This window comes from Dromiciops gliroides, chromosome 3 (assembly GCF_019393635.1).
Source record: "Dromiciops gliroides isolate mDroGli1 chromosome 3, mDroGli1.pri, whole genome shotgun sequence".
NCBI lineage: Eukaryota > Metazoa > Chordata > Mammalia > Microbiotheria > Microbiotheriidae > Dromiciops > Dromiciops gliroides.
Genome location: NC_057863.1, coordinates 64222412 through 64241140, shown reverse-complemented (window position 1 = coordinate 64241140; position 18729 = coordinate 64222412). Strand labels below are relative to the sequence as shown.

General features: G+C 37.7%; 1 protein-coding gene across 8 annotated transcripts in view; it reads left to right on the top strand.

Moving 5' to 3' along the window:
- The window catches only part of ACSL3 (acyl-CoA synthetase long chain family member 3), a 73743-nt gene that overhangs the window by 29255 nt on the left and 25759 nt on the right, over positions 1–18729 (top strand). For 7 of the 8 annotated variants that reach the window (XM_043990741.1, XM_043990742.1, XM_043990746.1 and 4 more), the window contains 4 exons: positions 3396–3812; positions 12266–12443; positions 14973–15082; positions 17797–17935. In XM_043990741.1, the coding sequence (XP_043846676.1) occupies positions 3435–3812; positions 12266–12443; positions 14973–15082; positions 17797–17935 (805 nt within the window). In that variant the 5' untranslated portion in view covers positions 3396–3434. Of the gene's footprint in view, positions 1–636; positions 771–3395; positions 3813–12265; positions 12444–14972; positions 15083–17796; positions 17936–18729 lie in introns of those variants that run through there. The other variant, XM_043990744.1, reaches the window with a different exon arrangement.

The following is an 18729-nucleotide window of genomic DNA, read 5'->3' as shown; positions in this document are numbered from 1 at the left end:
GGTTTGAAACAGTTGTAGGACCTGACCAAAGCAAACGACCGCCACCCCCCCCCCCCAGGGCATTTGGAGCCTGGTTAGAGATTTGGGGATGGCTAATTAGTTATTGCAAGCCTGCCAAAGTATAACCCACAGCACCTTACACATCGTTCAGCTGTGCTTTCTGAATTTCCCTCACAATGAAATCTGTACAGATGGGTTTTTCATCAGCTAATGCCACGTGCATCCCGGCACAACTCCTAGGCAGTAATTGATTTAGCTTTGTCACGTGTGTGTCTGTGGCCTGAGAGAGAGGGGCAAGGTGAAGCAGGTTGGACCTGGAAGATACGTGGGATGTGGCATGCCCGCTTCGCCCCTCCTGCTTGGCTAGAGTGGGGAGTCTTTACCTCCCTCGGTCCTACGTCATTGAAGCTGCCCCGGGGGGGCGGGGCGTGGGCGGGGCCACCGGCTTTGTTGAGCTCTGTGGCCTTCCTCCTCCCCCTTCCTCTCCTCCCCTCCCCTTCTCCCTCCGCCCTCTCAGTCCCTCCTTTCTGGCTCCTCACATCCTTTCCCCCCCCCCACCCCCTCAATCCCAGAGCTCCCTCTGCCTCCTGAAGGGGGTGAAACGGCGCCCGCCCCCCGCGCCTGAGAGAACACCCTGAGCGTTCGATCTCATGAGTAATGTGGGGGGGCGGGTGGCGGGGGGCTCAGGCGAATGCCCGCGCCCCCTCCTTAGCGTCAGCCTGTTCTATGGGGAGACTGGACACGATGTGTTTGTTACGCTCTTCCTACGTGTAAGTTTCCTGGTTCTTTAGGGCAGCCTCCCACTGGACCTCGGGCTGTGCACATTAGTTGTCCTAGTAGTGAAAAAACCTGCCTGCCTTTGACCTGGAAACGTATTGCATCTGCCCTGAGACAGTTTGAGCGAAATAGTAAAAATTATGTTGAATGTGTTAGTTGATGTTTCAACGAGTTATTAAATGAGTTGAAGAAGGGAGATTTCTCTTAGGTTAGAAATTTCCTACAGACTCTTGTGGGTTTTTGCTGTGCTGTATCTTATTGTGGGATTGTTACCATTTTGATTCTGCAGTGGTTGAAAAATTGGAAATTATTATTTACTATGAAGTTATACCTTATTAGCTATTAAAAATACTATGAGGTCTTTTTTTTAGAGCCTGATACTTTAGTTATATGAATTGATACATGCCTTATCATTCTGTATAACTATTTTCACAAATGTATTTTCCCTTTCAGTCTTCTGATGACGGACATTCACAAAGCTCTTTTTAAAGAATTTGAACACAGACATTGATTCATAAATTTACTTAAAATAGCTGTGCAGTGAGCATTTTAAAAACTCATGCTTTTAAAAATTATCCCCTCCATATTGAATATTTGTAGAAAGGCAACTGCATAGTATGTAGAAAGAACATTGAATGTGGGGGGTTTGAAGACTGGGATGATCTGATGTTAACCAAGTTTAACTTACTTTACTCATCTATAAAATGGAAACACAGTGCCTGTCCTATTTTTCTCATAAGATGATTGTGAGGATCAAGTGAGATGTAAAGTGTGGTGTAAACCATAAGTGTATAGCATTCTTGCTTAATCTAGTTATAGAATAGAACATAAGACAATAATATGAGCATATTTTTCTTTACTATTAATACCCATGTTCTATTAATGTAAACTATGAGGTAACTCTCTTAGTGTGATGCTTTAGTTGTTTTTGTATATTAAGCCTGAATCATCTTGTAATTTTGATGTTTATAGTGATGTTTGAAAGGACATCATAACTCTTTACCCTGAGGGTAAAAAACCATTATCCTTTTCAGCTACAATGTCACTGTAATTTCTACAATATTTACAGGGATATATGCATCCCTCCAGTGGTACAGCACCTCAGACATACTAACTCATTGTGTATGATTCTCATGTATAGCATCTCATAAATCTCCACATTGGAGTCCACTCAGTACCTAATGTAGCATTCAGTCTGTGCATCCATCTTTTATTACCCCTCATTCAATACATACATAGCCTGTTTTTCCAGTTATAAGTATTTCTGATTACAAGCTCTACACCATGGGGGACCACCTGTCCCCAACCCCTGGCCATTCATCATTTGTAATTTGCTGTGATCTCTTTTATGTTCACCATACATTTCTTCATGTCTGTTGGGTGATGTGATTTTAATTGCCCAGAAATTGTGCTGTTTTCATGATTGAAAAATCACTAGAGGGGCAGCTAGGTGGCTCAGTGGATAGAGCAGTGGCGCTGGATTCAGGAGGTCCTGAGTCGAAATCTGGCCTCAGACACTTAACAATTACTAGCTGTGTGACCCTGGGCAAGTCACTTAACCCCAATTGCCTTGCCAAAAAAAAATTTAAAAAGAATAAAAAAAGAAAAAAGAAAAATCACTAGAAAAATAGTGGTGTTGAAAAAGAGGGAAATTTATTTCAGGGATCTGCAGTTTCCTAAATGCAATCCAGTCATCTCTTTTCCTCCCATTTGGTAGTGCTTTCAAATATCTTGAAGTTCTTTTTTCCTACCCTTCCTCTGTAGGTTGCCTGTGTAGGTCTCTAGTATGGGGGAAAAATACTGTTTTATAGGGGGAAAAGCTACTGTGCTCTAGGGAAGAGCTTGAAAAGTGTGCTTTGGATTCAGGAGCCAGACAAATTAGTAATGTATTTCTCTTTTCCTGTGCCTTTTTTTTTTTTTTTTTGGTGGGGCAATGAGAGTTAAGTGACTTGCCCAGGGTCACACACAGCTAGTAAGTGTCAAGTGTCTGAGGCCAAATTTGAACTCAGGTCCTCCTGAATCCAGGGCTGGTGCTCTATCTACTGCGCCACACTGCTTCCCCCTTTTCCTATACCTTCTTGCAGAAGATGAATTTCCCCAAATACTGCTCTCTTCTAGTTATTTTTCCTTATAATGAACAGATCAGTTTATGATTTCTCATTCCATATAAAATAATGACCCAGATCCCTATTCTTCTTGTATATAAACTCTTCCATTTTGCTTCCATTCTACCTATCCTTTCCCATTCCAGACTGTTCTTGTATGTAAAATTTGTGCTCTACTGAACTGATCCTTTTCTTTTATAGCCTTCTCTTTTCTCTTCACTGTTGGCAAATAAAAATGATACTTCCTAGATTGTTGAGGCTTTTGTGCTCAAGATTAGTGAACTTTCTGTATGTTAATTCACTGGCTAGTTGGTTTGATCCCAGTGCCTACTCTTAAAAGTCGAAGAGGAAGGGAAGGGATAGAGATTCTGTGTGTTGGTCTAACACATACGTTGTATAAAAAAAAATTGTATAAAAACATACATTGAGTTACCTTATTGATACTGAATAATTATTAAAATATATTTTAAAAACCTAACCTCCAAAGTAACTTTATATTTTCCTTTTCTTTAGATTCTTCCTAAAGTCCATTATTCCAACTTGTGAGCAGTTATGAGTACCCCAGGAGCTTCAGCAACAGCTACAATGAAGCTAAAACAGAACATCAACCCTATTCTTTTATGTCTCATAAACTTTGTAATTTTGATCTACACTGTTTTAACGTACATTCCATTTTACCTTATATGTGGATCAAGACAAGCAAGATCCAATCAACTTAAAGCAAAACCTGTAAATAGACAGCCTAATGCAGCGTACCGCTCTGTTAACAGCTTGCAGGGTTTGGCTTCAGTGCTCTATCCTGGATGTGATACACTAGATAAAGTTTTTAAGTTTGCAGAAAACAAATTTAAGGACAAAAGGCTTCTGGGAACACGTGAAGTACTAATTGAAGAAGATGAAGTGCAACCTAATGGAAAAATTTTTAAAAAGGTAAGCATGGCCTTGTTTCTTATAAGAGTCTACAAATAAAATTTAATTGTAGCAACAAGGGACTGAGTACTTTGTGCTTCAGCAAGGTTTTGAAGGTTTCAGAAGTAGAAGAGTAACTGGCTTTTTTATATCCCCTTTATGTCCTTTCCTTAGCCATCCTCCCAATACCTTGGGGATTGGATTTCAACCACAAAAGGGGGCACTGTAAGTAGTTGTATAGGTATAGGGATCTAAGACCTTGGGCAGATATACGACATCTCCTGGCCTCTGTAGGAAGGCCCCAAAGGCTTGAGATCTTGCAAATTGCTCCAGTGTTTGAAGTGTTGTCGTGTTCTCGCCTCCAAGATCAAATACAGAATTCTCAGTTTGGCATTCAAAGCCCTTCATAACTCCCTCCTACCTTTACCATCTTCTTATACCTTATTCCTCAAAACATTTTTTCTACATAGTGAGTGAATGGCATCCTGGCTGTTTGCCCAGACTCCTCTCTTGGCTCTAGGCACTGTCTAGAACACTCTTCTCCCCACTAGACCTGCTGACTTCCCTGGTGCTCTTTAAGTCCCACTTAAAATGCCACCTTGGATAGGAAGCCTTCCCCAACCCCTCTTAATTCTCCTGCCTTCTCTCTGTGAATTATTTTCTGTTTATTCTGTATATAGCTTGCTTTATATATTTGTTTGCTTTTTGTCTCCCTATAAGCTACTTGAGGGCAGGGATTGTCTTTTGCCTTTTTTTGTGTCCCCTGTGCTTTAGGCCAGTAGTAACACTGATTGATGAATGAATATAGAACTGTCATGGGTTCTTGGTAGCCTGACATTTTTCTTATTTCAAACTCTGGAAAAGGTGATGAAGAACTGCTCTAGTACTTAGAGGGCAGAGGGAAGTAAGCCTTTATTTCTATGTTCAATATCTATTCCACATTGTCCAGTTGAAAAGGTGTTTTAAAACATGGTCCCTTGTTTGCTAGTATAGAAGAAAACTGCCACAGTAAATTTGAACTAGATGGCAGATTTCACACACTTTCCAAAAAAGAACCTCTTATAAGAGGACTTCCTTAATTCTTAATACTTAAATGGTTTCTTATTAGCAAAAACATCTATTGGGGAGCACAAAGGTCTCTAGTACAGTTCACTAGCATCACCTTGTAAGATAAGTATAGAAATGGCATAAAAATGGTGTTTACTGAGCTAGATAATTTTATATCTGGTGAAAATTGGCAGCTACTTCTTAGGACCCTGGAAGAAATGGCAATGCATTTTTCAATGGTAAATAAGATTTTGTGTGCTTGATCTTTTGGGATGTTTACAATATTTCAGTCTTTATGGGATTTACTTAATGATATCATGGGAACACCAACTGTATTCCTAAGCCTAGAAAGTTAATTTGTAAATACATTGGGGAACATGAAACATGCACATATAAGAAATACAAAGTGTTACTAGAAGGAAAGATCATTTCTGATTGTTGGAACTCATTGAAGGAGATGGCACTCGATATTCTAAAGATCAGTATTATTTCTGAAGGTAGAAAAATGGCTAGAACCATAAGTAGTCCACTTTGGCAGGATGCTTGTCCATATGGGGCAGACAAGTATAAGAAATATCTGGAAAGGGAAGAATGAACTTTGGGAGGTCACCTAAGTGGCATGCTAAAGAAGCTGAATTTAATTTAATTTTTAGTCAGTCAGCTCTGAAGAGTTTTGAGTAGATAAATGATGTGATCAAATCTTTGTATAAGGAAGAGTAATGACTTGTGAGGCTGGATTAGAGGGATTGGGGCAGGGTGAGAATGGAGATATTAGGTTCTACATATATATGTATAAATACGTATTTAGTACAGCATATTTATGTGAGCTGGACTTGACAACATTAGGTATTCTGCTTTCTTTAGTAACTTAACATTATAGAGATTGAGATTGCTATAAGGAAGCTCCAGAATAAGGAAACTCTCATTACAAATTTAGTTCAATAATTTTTTGGCCATCTATAGTCTTTGGAGAGTTGCCCAGTCTAGGGCTTCTTAAACCTTTTTCCACTCATGACCCCTTTTTGCGCCCAATTTTTATGTGACCCCGGGTATATAAGTTATATAAAATAGGTATACATGACTTTTTACTGTTGCCAATTTTTTGCAACCCCCAAATTCAGTTACATGACCACATATGGGTCAGGATCCACAGTTTAAGAAGTTTAGGGCCTAGGACACTGGGATATTAAGTGACTTTCTCAAGATCACAGTGAGTGTATGTCAAAGGCAGAATTGGAACCCAGATCTTTTGGCTCTGAGGCTGGCTCTCTGGCCACAAACACTGCTGCTTTTATTACTTATTTCATTAAGATGCCTAAAATTTATGAGATTCTGATCTGGACTACATTTTGAGAAAGCCTTTGTTATTCAATTCAAAGATTCTTAGTCACTTTCTATTGCAGTACGCTTCCCAAGAACTACCCTTTCCATATTTTCTGTTAATCTGTCCCCTAGTGGTTTCACAAGGGGAAAAACAGGTGGTGTTTGTGGTAGAGAAGTTCAAGTTCCTCCTAATTAAAAAAGCAATAATTGGCAAAAAATAACTTATAAAGACTAGAAATTCTAGACTTACTATATTCCCTGATTTAAGTCAGTTTCAGAGGAATTTCAGCATTTTGGAGCCAAAGAAAATTTTTATCTCCTTAATAATTTATCCTGAATATTGTAACATAATTGAATTATTGTATAGTTCTAAGAATCTAGAAGTGTTATTCATTGAGAAAAATAGGAAATGGCTGGACCATTAATAGGGAAAATTGGAATGTGAAAACTTTTTTCTAGCAATACCATCTTTCGCTGTCTAAAGGACTTTACCAGAGGTTTTAGAATATAAAATTTCCTTTCACCACTATCAGCCCATTGCAGAATCACTATTTGTGCCTTATAAAACTTTTGCTTAGTAGATTTTTGGACCTTTTATATTTATTTATAATTTGGATATTTGATAATAAACTTTGAAATTGTGATCTATGTGGAATTTACTCTTGTTCTTGGATATTTATTTTAAAAAACAGCAAAAGTACTTTATTTCAATTAGCTTTTTTCAAGGAAAAAGCTCAAAACTAGTTTTCAGATTCTGTTATTCCTATTTACCAGCTAACACAATTCAGATTGGAAGTAGCCATCCAAGACTTATTTTAACTATATGGAGTAGTCCAAGAATATACTCTTGCTTTTTAGGAAAAAAAAAAAAGGATAATTAAGCAGATTATGCAAGAGCAATTTCATTGCTATCTTTTTGGGTAAATTAACAAGTTGAAAAAGATATTTTCCAGAATTTGACTTAATGATGGAAGGAACTGGATAGTTACTTAGGTGGTATGGCTATTGCTAGACTATGCTTTATTCAGAAAATGAATCATGGCATATTAAAATATTTTGCAGAAATTTGACTGCTCTGTGTTAAATGGGCTTTGATTTGTTTCCAGCTAAAAATGTGAAAATGATATTTTGGTAGGACTTTAATCTCCTTGTGGTTGGAGCAAGTTCTGCTGAGATCCCTGCCCAGTAGGCTAGGCTACTTTCTCCTGAAAGGCAGAGAAGACATCCCTCTAGTTGTGATTTATCTTAAGGGAGGGCACTAAGGTGTGTGACTTGGAAGAGGAACCCTGGTCTCCCAGGTCATAAAAAATCCAGGCCAGGCGTTGGTACCCCTCAGGCTTATTGGGATGTTCCACTGTAATGTGAAGCAATAGCCTTCCATTCTTTTTTTTTCTTTTTTTTTTTTTAAATTAATAAAAGTATTTTTTTCCCCGTTACATGTAAAGATAGTTCTCATCTTTTGTTTATACAATGCCATTTTGCTGCGAATTTTGAATTTTATTTATTTCTTTATAGATATTCTTTTAGGTTTTAATTGATCTTTCCAAGTCCCAATGGTGATCTTGTCAAAAATTGATTTTGTTGGGGCGGCTAGGTGGCGCAGTGGATAAAGCACCGGCCCTGGATTCAGGAGTACCTGAGTTCAAATCCAGCCTCAGACACTTAACACTTACTAGCTGTGTGACCCTGGGCAAGTCACTTAACCCCAGTTGCCTTACCGAAAAAAAAATTGATTTTGTTTCTTGGAACAAATATCTAAATAAAATGCTGATAATTGAGTAATATTTATTTTTTATTTAAAAATTTGCCACTTAATTACATGTTAAACAATTTTAACATTATTTTTAAACATTTTGAATTCCAAATTCTCTCTCCCCTCTTCTTGAGAAGACAAGTAATTTTCTATAGATTATACATGCACAGTCATGCAAAATATTTACATACTAGCCATGTTGCAAAAGAAAACAAACCAAAAAAAAAACCAAGGAAAAGAAAAGTTTAAATAGTTCTTTCTATGATGGTGGATAGCATTTTTCACTTTAAATCCTTCAGACTTGTCTTGGATCATTGTATTGCTGAAAATAGCCTGATCATTTACAGTTAATTATTGCATAGTATTTCTGTGTACAATGTTCTCCCGTTTCTGCTTCACTTTGTATCTTCAATTTGTGTCTTCCCAGATTTTTCTGAAATTATTGTGCTTGTCATTTCTTATAGCACAGTTATATTCCTTCATAATCAAATCAACTTGTTCAGCCATTCCCCAATTGAGGTACATCCTCTCAATTTCCAGTTCTTTGACACCACTGAAAGAGCTGGTATAATAATTTTTTTGTACATATATGACCTTTTCCTTTGTTCTTTTTGGAATATAGACCTAGTAGTGGTATTGCTGGGTCAAAGTGTATGTCCAGCTTTATAGCCCTTTGTGCTATATGTTCAGAATGATTAGATCAGTTCACGACTTGAACAACAGTGCTTTAGTGTCCTAATTTTTGTACATCCCTTTCCAACTTTTATCATTTCCTTTTCTGCCACATTAGCCAATCTGCTAGATGTGAGGAGGTAGCTCAGAGTTGTTTTAATTTGCAATTCTCTAATCAATAGTGATTTAGAGCATTGGTTTTTCATATGGCTATAGATAGTTTTGATTTCTTTTCCTGAAAACTCCTTTTTCCTTTTCTTTGACTATTTATCAATAGGGGAATGACTCATAGTCTTATAAATTTGACCCAGCTCCCCACACACTTGAGTAAAAAGGTCTTTATCAGAGAAACTTATAACCCCCACCCCATCCCTCCTGCATGTTTCCTGCTTTCTTTCTAATCTTTGCCACATTGATTATGTCTGTGCAAAACTCTTTTAATTTAATGTAATTAAAATTATCCATTTTACATCGCATAATGTTCCCTATCTTTTGTTTTGTTATAAATTTTCAGCCATTGATCTATTAGGTAAAATATTCCATGCTTCTCTAATTTACTTATGATATCACCCTTTATGACTAAAATCATGCACCTACTTTGACCTTGTTTTGGTATGTGCTATGAGGTGTTAGTCTATACATAGTTTCTGCCAAACTGCTTTCTAGTTTTCCCAACAATTTTTGATAAATAGTGAGTTATTATCCCCAAAGCCTGGATCTTTGGGTTTATCAAATAGTAAATTACTGTGGTCATTCACACTGTCTTGTGTACTTAATCTGTTTCAGTGATCCACCACTCTATTACTTAGCCAGTACTAGATTGTTTTAATGATTACTTCTTTGTAATACAGTTTGAGGTCTGCCCCTACTAAGCTACCTTCCGTCACAGGTTTTTATTGAATTGATTCCCTTGATATTCTTAACCTTTCGTACTTCTAGATGAATTTTGTTGTTTTCATTATTGATATGACCCGTTATGCTGAGATTTGTCATGCTCACTACAACCTGACCCAGCTTACCATTGGGCAGGTAGGAGAAACAAAGAAAGCGGAGTTTTAAAAAAGCCAGATGGAGTATTGAGGAGGAGGGTGTGTCAACAGTGTCAGATGCTAAAGAGAGGTATAGAAGGAGAAAGAGGATTGAGGAAAACTCATTAGATTTGGACATTACAAGATCATTGGTGACTTAAGTGAGAGCATTTTCAAGTAATTGGTAGATTGCAGAAGGGAAGAGAGAATGGAGAGGAAGTAGAGACCCTGAACACAGATGGCTTTTAAAAATTTTTTAAAAAAATTGTTTTTTAGAAGTTTAGCTAAAAGAGGATGATAGCTATTAGGCATGGTAAAATCTAGTTAGGATGTTTTTTTAAGGATGGGGGAGACATGATTGTGTTTATAGACATGCGGAAAGGAACCAATGGATAAGGAGAAATTGATGATTAGAGAGAGAGTGTTGAATAGTATGTGGGGAAATCTGCTGGAGAAGGTGTGGGATGGGATCAAAGGTTTATGTGCAGGTTTGACTTCAAGAGGGGCCACTTCTTTCTTTCAATAGAATGGCATGTTGTTTTTCTGTTGAAGTATGAGTTAAACTCGGACTGAGAGAAGGTAAGGGGAGAAGATAGTTGGAACACTTAAGGAGAGATAGGGAGGTTGAATATTTGCTTTGGTGAGTTGGTAGGGGAATCAGGTGAAAATAATAATAGGATTATTTGGTTCAATGAGGACCCATTGGATAACATAGAGATTGGATAGCATAAATTTGTAGTGAACTAGTTGTAGTTTCTCTAGTTCCTCCATTCATCATCACTTTAAATAATCAGGTATATACTTCTCTTTAATTTGTTGTTTCCACTTCTTTGGATTGTAAGCTCCTTGAGGTCAGGGAATGTTTTTAGTTCTTTATTTTTCTCCCCTGCATTTAAAACTGTACCATGTCCACATAAAAAGGGCCGACTGGGGAGAAGAGAGTGATGGAAGATGTATGGGAGCAAGGGTGGATGATTGTTACATCATGGTTTAGAGGAGACAGGAGGAAAATGAAGAATGGACTCAAGCAGAAGGATTAGCTTTAATAAAGGACCAAGGCTTTCTTCTCTGAAATGTGAGGAAAGGGGAAGAAAATGGAGGGCAAGGCTAAAAAGTGATGGAAAAGGAAGGAAGAGGCACTTTGAAGAAATTCTTCCTCCAGGATGACCCCAGTCTTTCCCTAAGGTCTGTAGATTCATTTTCTTGTTTTGACCATGGGGATGTTTAGGGAGGGAGAGTTTGTGACTTACCATGTTTCAGCTGTGTTTAATCTGCAGTTTCACAACAGAGGGAAACATTTTTCTAGAACCTAAATCTCTGTATTTTGTAGCATTTTGGCCTCCTCAGCAAAATCTAGTTCAATGCTGTGTGTGTTTTTGCAGGAAGCTTCAGTAACTTAATGAGCTTGGAAATTATTTCAATCCATAGCTTTGCTTTTCTTAGCTCTTGTGATTTTTCAACAAACTTTGATATGTATTTTTGATATCGGGATTTCTTTGAGTTCTTTTGTTGTACCACATGGTGGCACCATCATGAGTTTAGATAGAATACCAACCCTATGTCATTTTTATGTATGGCAGAGTTTTAGAAAACACTCATTTGTCTTTTGACTCTAGTACTCCTAATAACTGTGATCCATTGTACACCCATTTTTGGTTAAATTCTGACCATTTTTCTCATTTCCGTAGAGCTCCTTTAGTGGGGTGCCACTGTGCAGAGCATTACATTAGCAAATAGAAGAAGATGAAAGTTTTGGACAGCTATTTTGAAAAAGCACCTGAAACTTTATACCTACCTTTCTTTGAAAATATTAATTTCATAAGTCCTTTATAATTGTGCAGATTTTTTGACCTAATTTTTTTCCCATACTAATGAATGGTGAAAGACTCCTACCTTGATATGCTTTACAAAATTTAATTTTGAGAAGTACTTTATATAACAAGTATTTAGTAAAAGTCTTTGGTAAATCTGATGAATATTATACCATATATTTGGAAAACAACCTCTTAATATTTTTATAGTGCATCTGTGTAGGAATGAAACTCATGAGAAGACATTTGTAATACGTTCATGTTTTACATGAGAAACTTTTTTTTGAGTTAGATAGCAGAGCTCTTCAAGTCCAAATAGACAGAGGTTTGTTTTTTCTGCTTAACTAAAGCCAAGACAAACAGTTCATGTGATACTGAAAAGCTTTTAATGTTTTTCAGAGTATGAGAGAAGTCAGTTTCTGTTTGGTAACAGTATAGCATTTAAAACTGAATGTTGTTGGCAACAATTTGAATATACAGGAGGAAGTCAAATTTTAGTACCTTTGGTTTCTAGTGCTAACACTTGAAAAAACAAAATGAAGTATAGAAATTAATTAACTAAAAAGAGTTGAGATTAGGAATTTAAGGGAAGATGAGGATAAAGTTCGATCCTCAAAAGGTGACTTTATAATTAGTAAAGACCAGCTACTAAACAAAAAGTTTTTTATTCAAATTTACTTTTACAGATTTTCCTTAGACTTAAGTAAGCATGCCGAATGAATTATTGAAGTGAATGCTACTGGTCAGTTTGCGAATTTTTATATAATTATTACATTTTCAATCCCAAAGGAAATAATTTAGTCACATTATGGTGTTTTTATACTTTATTTTTCTCACTAGGTTATTCTTGGAGATTACAATTGGATGTCATATGAAGAAGTTTATATTCGAGCCTTTAACTTTGGAAATGGCCTACGAGTATTGGGACAGAAGCCAAAGACTAACATTGCCATCTTCTGTGAAACCAGAGCAGAATGGATGATTGCCGCACAAGCTTGTTTTATGTATAATTTTCAACGTACGTAAGTTTTTTTGTTGTTTCATTTTAAATTTATTAAAGTGTCTTGGTATGGGATTAGTAGAAGTTATTGACCCAGTTCCTTGTTTTAAACTACAAGAATAATCAAATAATTTTCCTTTTGAGTGTCGGTATGCTTTGCACTCAGTAGATAACCCAAGTTTTTTATTACAGTTTGTATAGGATTCTCTTCCTAATAGCTTCCCAACAAATCATTTTTTCTGATATTATTGGAAGAATAGTTGGAGAGGTTCTATTGGAAACAGTTTATATATGATGAGCAGTATTCAAATCAATTAAAAAATTTATGTGACCATCTCTATTTTTTTTCCCTTTAAACATTATAACTCACCCACCATTATTACCCGCCATGCCCTTGATACCGAAAGCATACAGCAGAGATGAGAAGGTTGAGAGAGTAGAAGAGGGAAAAGTAAAGAGCAAACACCACCAGAAGTATCTGAAACTTCAAGTATTGCCTTAGGGTAACACTGCAAAATAACCATCTTGATGTCACCAATCTTGAAGTAAGAATTCTGCCCTTTTTCTTCTGGTAGCCTTCAGATGAAGGGTGATTATTTGATACTAGACCTCAAAGAGTTGTGTGGATTTTGTTTCTTTGGCAGTTAGTAGCAAGAAAAGAGAATATTCAAGAATGACTGTAATGACATATGAGTAGTCATTTTGTTTCGGATGATGACTTCGGTAGTTAAGTGGAGGATGGAATGGAGTGGGGAGATTCAAGGGAAGAAGACTAATAAGAAAGAGGGCTTGAGGTGTGGCTTGCACCATGCTGGCAGCTATGGGAGTGGAGAGAAGGGGCTCTTTTGTAGAGCTGTTATGAAGGTGGAAATGACAAGGATTGGTGATTAAGTGAGAAACCAAGACGGACAGAGGCTGCTAGCCTGGCTAACTAACTGGGACTAGGATGGTGCACTTGACATCACTAGGAGACTTTGGTACATGGCTTGGTGAAAAAGCTAGTGAATTCTGGATTGGACATGGAGGGGGCTCATGCCAACTGATTATTCCCTTTTTATGGTGCTCAAATTTCTAACTCCTGTTCGCTTTATTCCTGTGATTCAGAGTCAGTGGTTACTAAAGTGAAAATTTTTCCTTATATTTGCCCTCCCCTCTATTCTGATCCCTAGGTACTTTTGCCCCACTCTCCCATAATATACATCTCTCTCCTCTGCCCTCTTGTTACACAGCCTTCATAATGCTTGCTATGTTATTCAAAGTTTTCTTTTATTCTGACTATTCTGCCATGTTGCAGTAAGGAAAACTTGACTCTCCCTAGGAGACACTGCACAAACTTACCCACCAGTGCCCAATTCACCTTTCATGACACTCCATCCTCCTGCCCCTCTGAACACTGGCCCAAGATGAACAGACTTAGAGTTGCTCTTCATTCCTCCTTCCATGGACTACTTTTGTTTCTCTCATCCTGCAACCTCATCTTTAAGTTTCAGTCCATCCCTCTATATATATAAGGTTCAGTTCCTTGTTCACGTCAACAGGCATTAAAAGGAGACTGTGATATTTGGTTGGACAGACAACTTAGGGCTTTTGCCCAAAAGAATATATATCTTTGTCAGATTCTGCAACTGACCAGTAAACTGCACAACTCATTATTTTCTTAAGATGACCTGCTTGTCTCCCCCCTCCTCATTGCTTCTGCTGCCCAGAGAACTTGGCAGTGCAAAAGGTCAGCTTTTAGTCCTACTTCTCTTAATGACTGACTACTGTCATCCACATTGATCTTTTCTTCCTGTATTGCTTCAGTGCTTAGTTCATTACCACTTATTTAAAACTTTTCAAGTATGAGTTTGTTTTATTTCCCCAAAACAAGCTTTGTGAGATCCTTGTGGACGGGGGCCTTCATTTATACTTCTCACATAGCATTTAGCAATATGTGGTACTCACCAATGTATAAGAGGTTAAGTTTTAGAAATTGGTAATGTTTATAAATAAAAGATAACCCAAAGTAAGACATCTAGGAAATTATATATAAACAGATGATTATATTTTTTGAAAATTGAAAATCTTGGAAGATTTTCAGTTAATGGGAGTTGGGAGAAGTATGTGATGAGCAAAATTTTTTTGGAGCATATATTAAAATTTTTCAACATGGAAGTAGGTTGGTTTTTTGTTTTTTGTTTTACAAATTGATTTAAATAATTATGTCCTCAGCCATTGGAATGGTGCCTGGCATAGTAGGTGTGTAATAATTTTTTTGTGTGTGTGCAGAGCAGTGAGGGTTAAGTGACTTGTCTGGGGTCACACAGCTAGTAAGTGTCAAGTGTCTGAGGCTGGATTTGAACTCGGGTCCTCCTGAATCCAGGGTCAGTGCTTTATCCACTGTGCCACCTAGCTGCCCCAATAAATGCTTTTGATTGATAGATTGGTCCTAATGATTTCTCTTCACTATCAGAAGCTGTTTCTTGTTACTTTGAATTAGCAAGTATTCTGAAAAGCTTTAATATTCACATTGTGTTTTAATTTTAGTTTCTTTTTTCTTCCTTGTAGTTGTTACACTATATGCTACTCTAGGAGGTCCAGCAATTGCTCATGGACTAAATGAAACAGAGGTAACCAACATTATTACAAGTAGAGAACTTTTGCAAACAAAATTGAAGGTAAGAAATTATATCTAACATGCTAAGTACTTGTGGGAAATTTTAAGCTTAATATGTGACAGGTTTTGTTGTACTTATCCTTTACTAGATAAGCAAAATATCCTTTGTCTCTTCATGTAGGTCATGCTCAATAACACTAGGTTTTCCTCCAAGGATTTCTTCTCTCTTCTCTGTGCTGTTTTTCTTGGTGATCTTATTAGCATCCATGGTTCAGTTATCATCTTCTGCAGATGATTTCCAGATCAATGTATCCAATCCCAAGGTCTTCCCTTAAGCTCCAGTCCCACATTGCCTCTTGGACATCTAAAACTCAGCATGCCCAATTCAGAATGAATTATCTTCCCCCAACAAACATCTCCCTTTTCAAACTTTGCTATTACTGTTTAGTTACCCAGCATACTCTTAGTTACCCAGGCTCCAAATCTAGGTATCATCTGTAAGTACTCACTGTCACCCCTCACCCAGATGGTTTCCACATCTTGTTATTTCTGCCTTCCTGCTATTACCCTGTTGCCTTATGCTTGAAGATTTTGTGCTTGGACGGTCTGAGTAGCCTTTTGATGGGTCTTCCTGCCTCAAGTCTCCCTGTTCCCATCTTCCCTCCCTGCAGCTTCCTCAGTGATCTTCTGTGTGGGGGCTGTGCCATCCCCTCTACTCACTTCTTCTGACTTCCTCCTCACTTCTGGTTCAAATAGAAAATCTTCTGTTTAACATTTAAACTGATCCCTACCTTCTTTTCCCGCCTTCTCACACTTTACCCCCCTCCACATGCTCTGCATTCTTGTGACGCTGGCCTCCTTGCTCTACAGCTACCCATTCTTGGACTGCCCTTCTTTTTAACATCTTCCTCCTTTCTGCCTTCAAAAGGTCAGACTCATCTTCTGCAGAGGGATCAGCACCTGTGCTCTCAGTTTACCTCCTGTGTATTCTTTGCACAGTGACTCTCCTCCATTACTATGTGAGCCCCTTGGACAGAGTCTGTCTTTTTGTCTTTGTACCCCTAGTACTTGGCATGGTCCCTGGCTTTCACAGCAAGCATTTGATAAATGCTTATGGCTAGATTGGTCATCATGCTATAAGAAACATCCAGGCTTTGAAAAGAAAATGAGACTTGAATGGGGTCCCTAAAGAGTAAGGACTACAAGAAAAGTGGTACCAGGGTTTGCAAGTGACTTTCCCCCTTAAATTTGTAGGCAGCACATTGAGAGGATATGGAGGGAGTGAGAAGAGAACACTGGGTTTATTTTACATTCCCTTCTCGAGTGTCTTAGGGGTGGTTGGTCTTGTGGATGATCTCTGAGGTCTCTTCCATGTCTAAATGTACGATCTTATGGTCCTAGGAGCCCTGCCTTAATGTCCTGTGGATTCAGTCATCATAATGTCCCAATTTCTATATCTACCTCTCTTATCTCATCTGAGTTCTAGATCTGATTCACCAATTCCATATTGTCCATTTTGAACTGAATGTCCTACTGGCATTTTAAATTAAATATGTCCAAATACCTTTTCCCCAAACTCATCCCTCTTTTAAACTTCCCTGTTTCTGTTGAAGCCATTCTTCTAGAACTCAGGGTATCTGGATTGTCGTAATCACTTCTTGATTGGTTTCTTTTCCTCAAGACTTTATCTAGTATATTCTCCACACAGCCTGCAAAGGTATTACTGAAATACAGTTCTGACCCTGTCATTCTTTACTCAGTAGGGAATACTCTGGTGATTTCTTGTTAACTCTGGGATCAAAGAAAAATTCCTGTCATTCAAAGCCCATTATGGCCTGGCTCCCACCTGCTATCCCAGTTTTATTACACATTATTACCCATCATACCTTCCATGGTCCAGCCAAACTGGCCTTGCTGTTGTTCACCCTCAGCATTCCATGTCCCATTTCTCTTTATCAGCATAGTCTCTCTCCCTCTCCCTCCTTATGTCTTAGAGGCCTTATTCTCCTGTAAGATTCAGATGAAGGGCTACCTCTTTCATGACCTTCTCTGATCCCTATATCTTCTAGGAAGTGCCTTGCCTTGAGATTGCTGTGTAGTTTTCCTTTTTATGTCATTCATGTACTTATATGTATAGTTACGGCTTCTCCTTGATTGCAGTGAGTGTTTCATGTCTGTTTTTAGCTTATATCATGCTGGTTGATTGATTAATCACAGTGCCAATCAGTCAATTTGACGAGCATTTTTTTTTTTAAAGAAAATCAAGATTGTAGGAAGAAAACTTTTATCTAAAAAGCAAAACAATAATGTCTATTTGTAATTCTTTTTATTTAAAGTGCAATTACACCTATAGGAGAAATTATAGTACAATGTAGTAAAATTAAACTTTAAAAAGTTGCATCAATTGATGTAGCTGGTCTATACTTGTAGTGTTAATCTCTCAGTTTTATCATCAGTAAAGTGGGGATAGCAGCACCTATTCACAGAATTGTTTTGAGAATTAGGTGAGAATATATGTAAAATGCCTGCCATTTATCAAAATGTATAAACATGCCTTGCTGTTGTATTTGTCCTGAGAGAGTGAATACTGGCAAATCTCTTGATATAAAACACAGAGTGGTTGAAGCTCTGTGGCCTATTTTTAAACCATTTTTCATGGGAAAAAGACAAATTTGATAAATTCCTTACTTATTCATGATATATTTATTAGGCCTTTCAATGTACAACATTTAATGAAGTAATGATTATTATTTTTAACCCTGCCTCTATCCACAGGATATCGTGTCTTTAGTTCCGCAGCTGCGCCACATCATAACTGTAGATGGCAAACCAACAACTTGGTCTGAGTTTCCCAAGGGTGTCATTGTTCACACAATGGCAGCAGTACAGGCTTTGGGAGCAAAGTCAAACTCAGGTATGCTCTATTCATTTCTCTTCAACTGCTATTGGTTTTAGTCATGCTTGTACAGAACAGGGAATTAACCATGCATCATTTAAAGAATTATCTTTTCTAGATATGTGAATTAAGGGTTAGCCTGAGCATACTTCCTAAATACAGGCATTTTTTCTGATTTTTGTCTTCTCCTTGTTGCATGAATTATTATTATTTTTTTTAAGGTCATAGAGTAAGGGCTACCTATTGAAAGCCCTAGTGATAACTATAATTTAATGTTTGACTTTAAACCAATAGTATTGTTAGCTTTAATCTCTTAATTTTGCAGTAGACATACAGGCCTCATTTCTTTTCATAATCTTCACTTTGGAAGAAATGTTTGGTTGCCTCTTTGGATCATGTAGATGTTAGCTGGAGCCATCTTTTTGTTGGGGTAGGGTAGGTGTGTAGTGTATGGGGGTTACAAATTAGGACTTTTATTCTCTAAACATGGACATTAATTTATTGTGTTCTTGGAGCATGTATCTCCCCTTCCCTAAAATTTCCTGCTTTTCTGACCTAGACCTTACTTTATTATCTATATCCTTGACATGAGGTTGGAGGTTTCTGCCCTTGTCTTTTCCTCTTTCCATTGCCCCACACCACCTGTCCTTTCTGCCATCTGTCTACATACCAGTCCACTTTCCCCCGTCTTTCTTACTTTATATCATCTGCTTCCTGTTCCCCATCACGCCTAAATTCCACTTCTCTGCCTCACCCTCCTCTGTGGTCCCCAGTTCTTGCCTCCTGTCTTTTCCATTTCTTGTCTGTCTCTT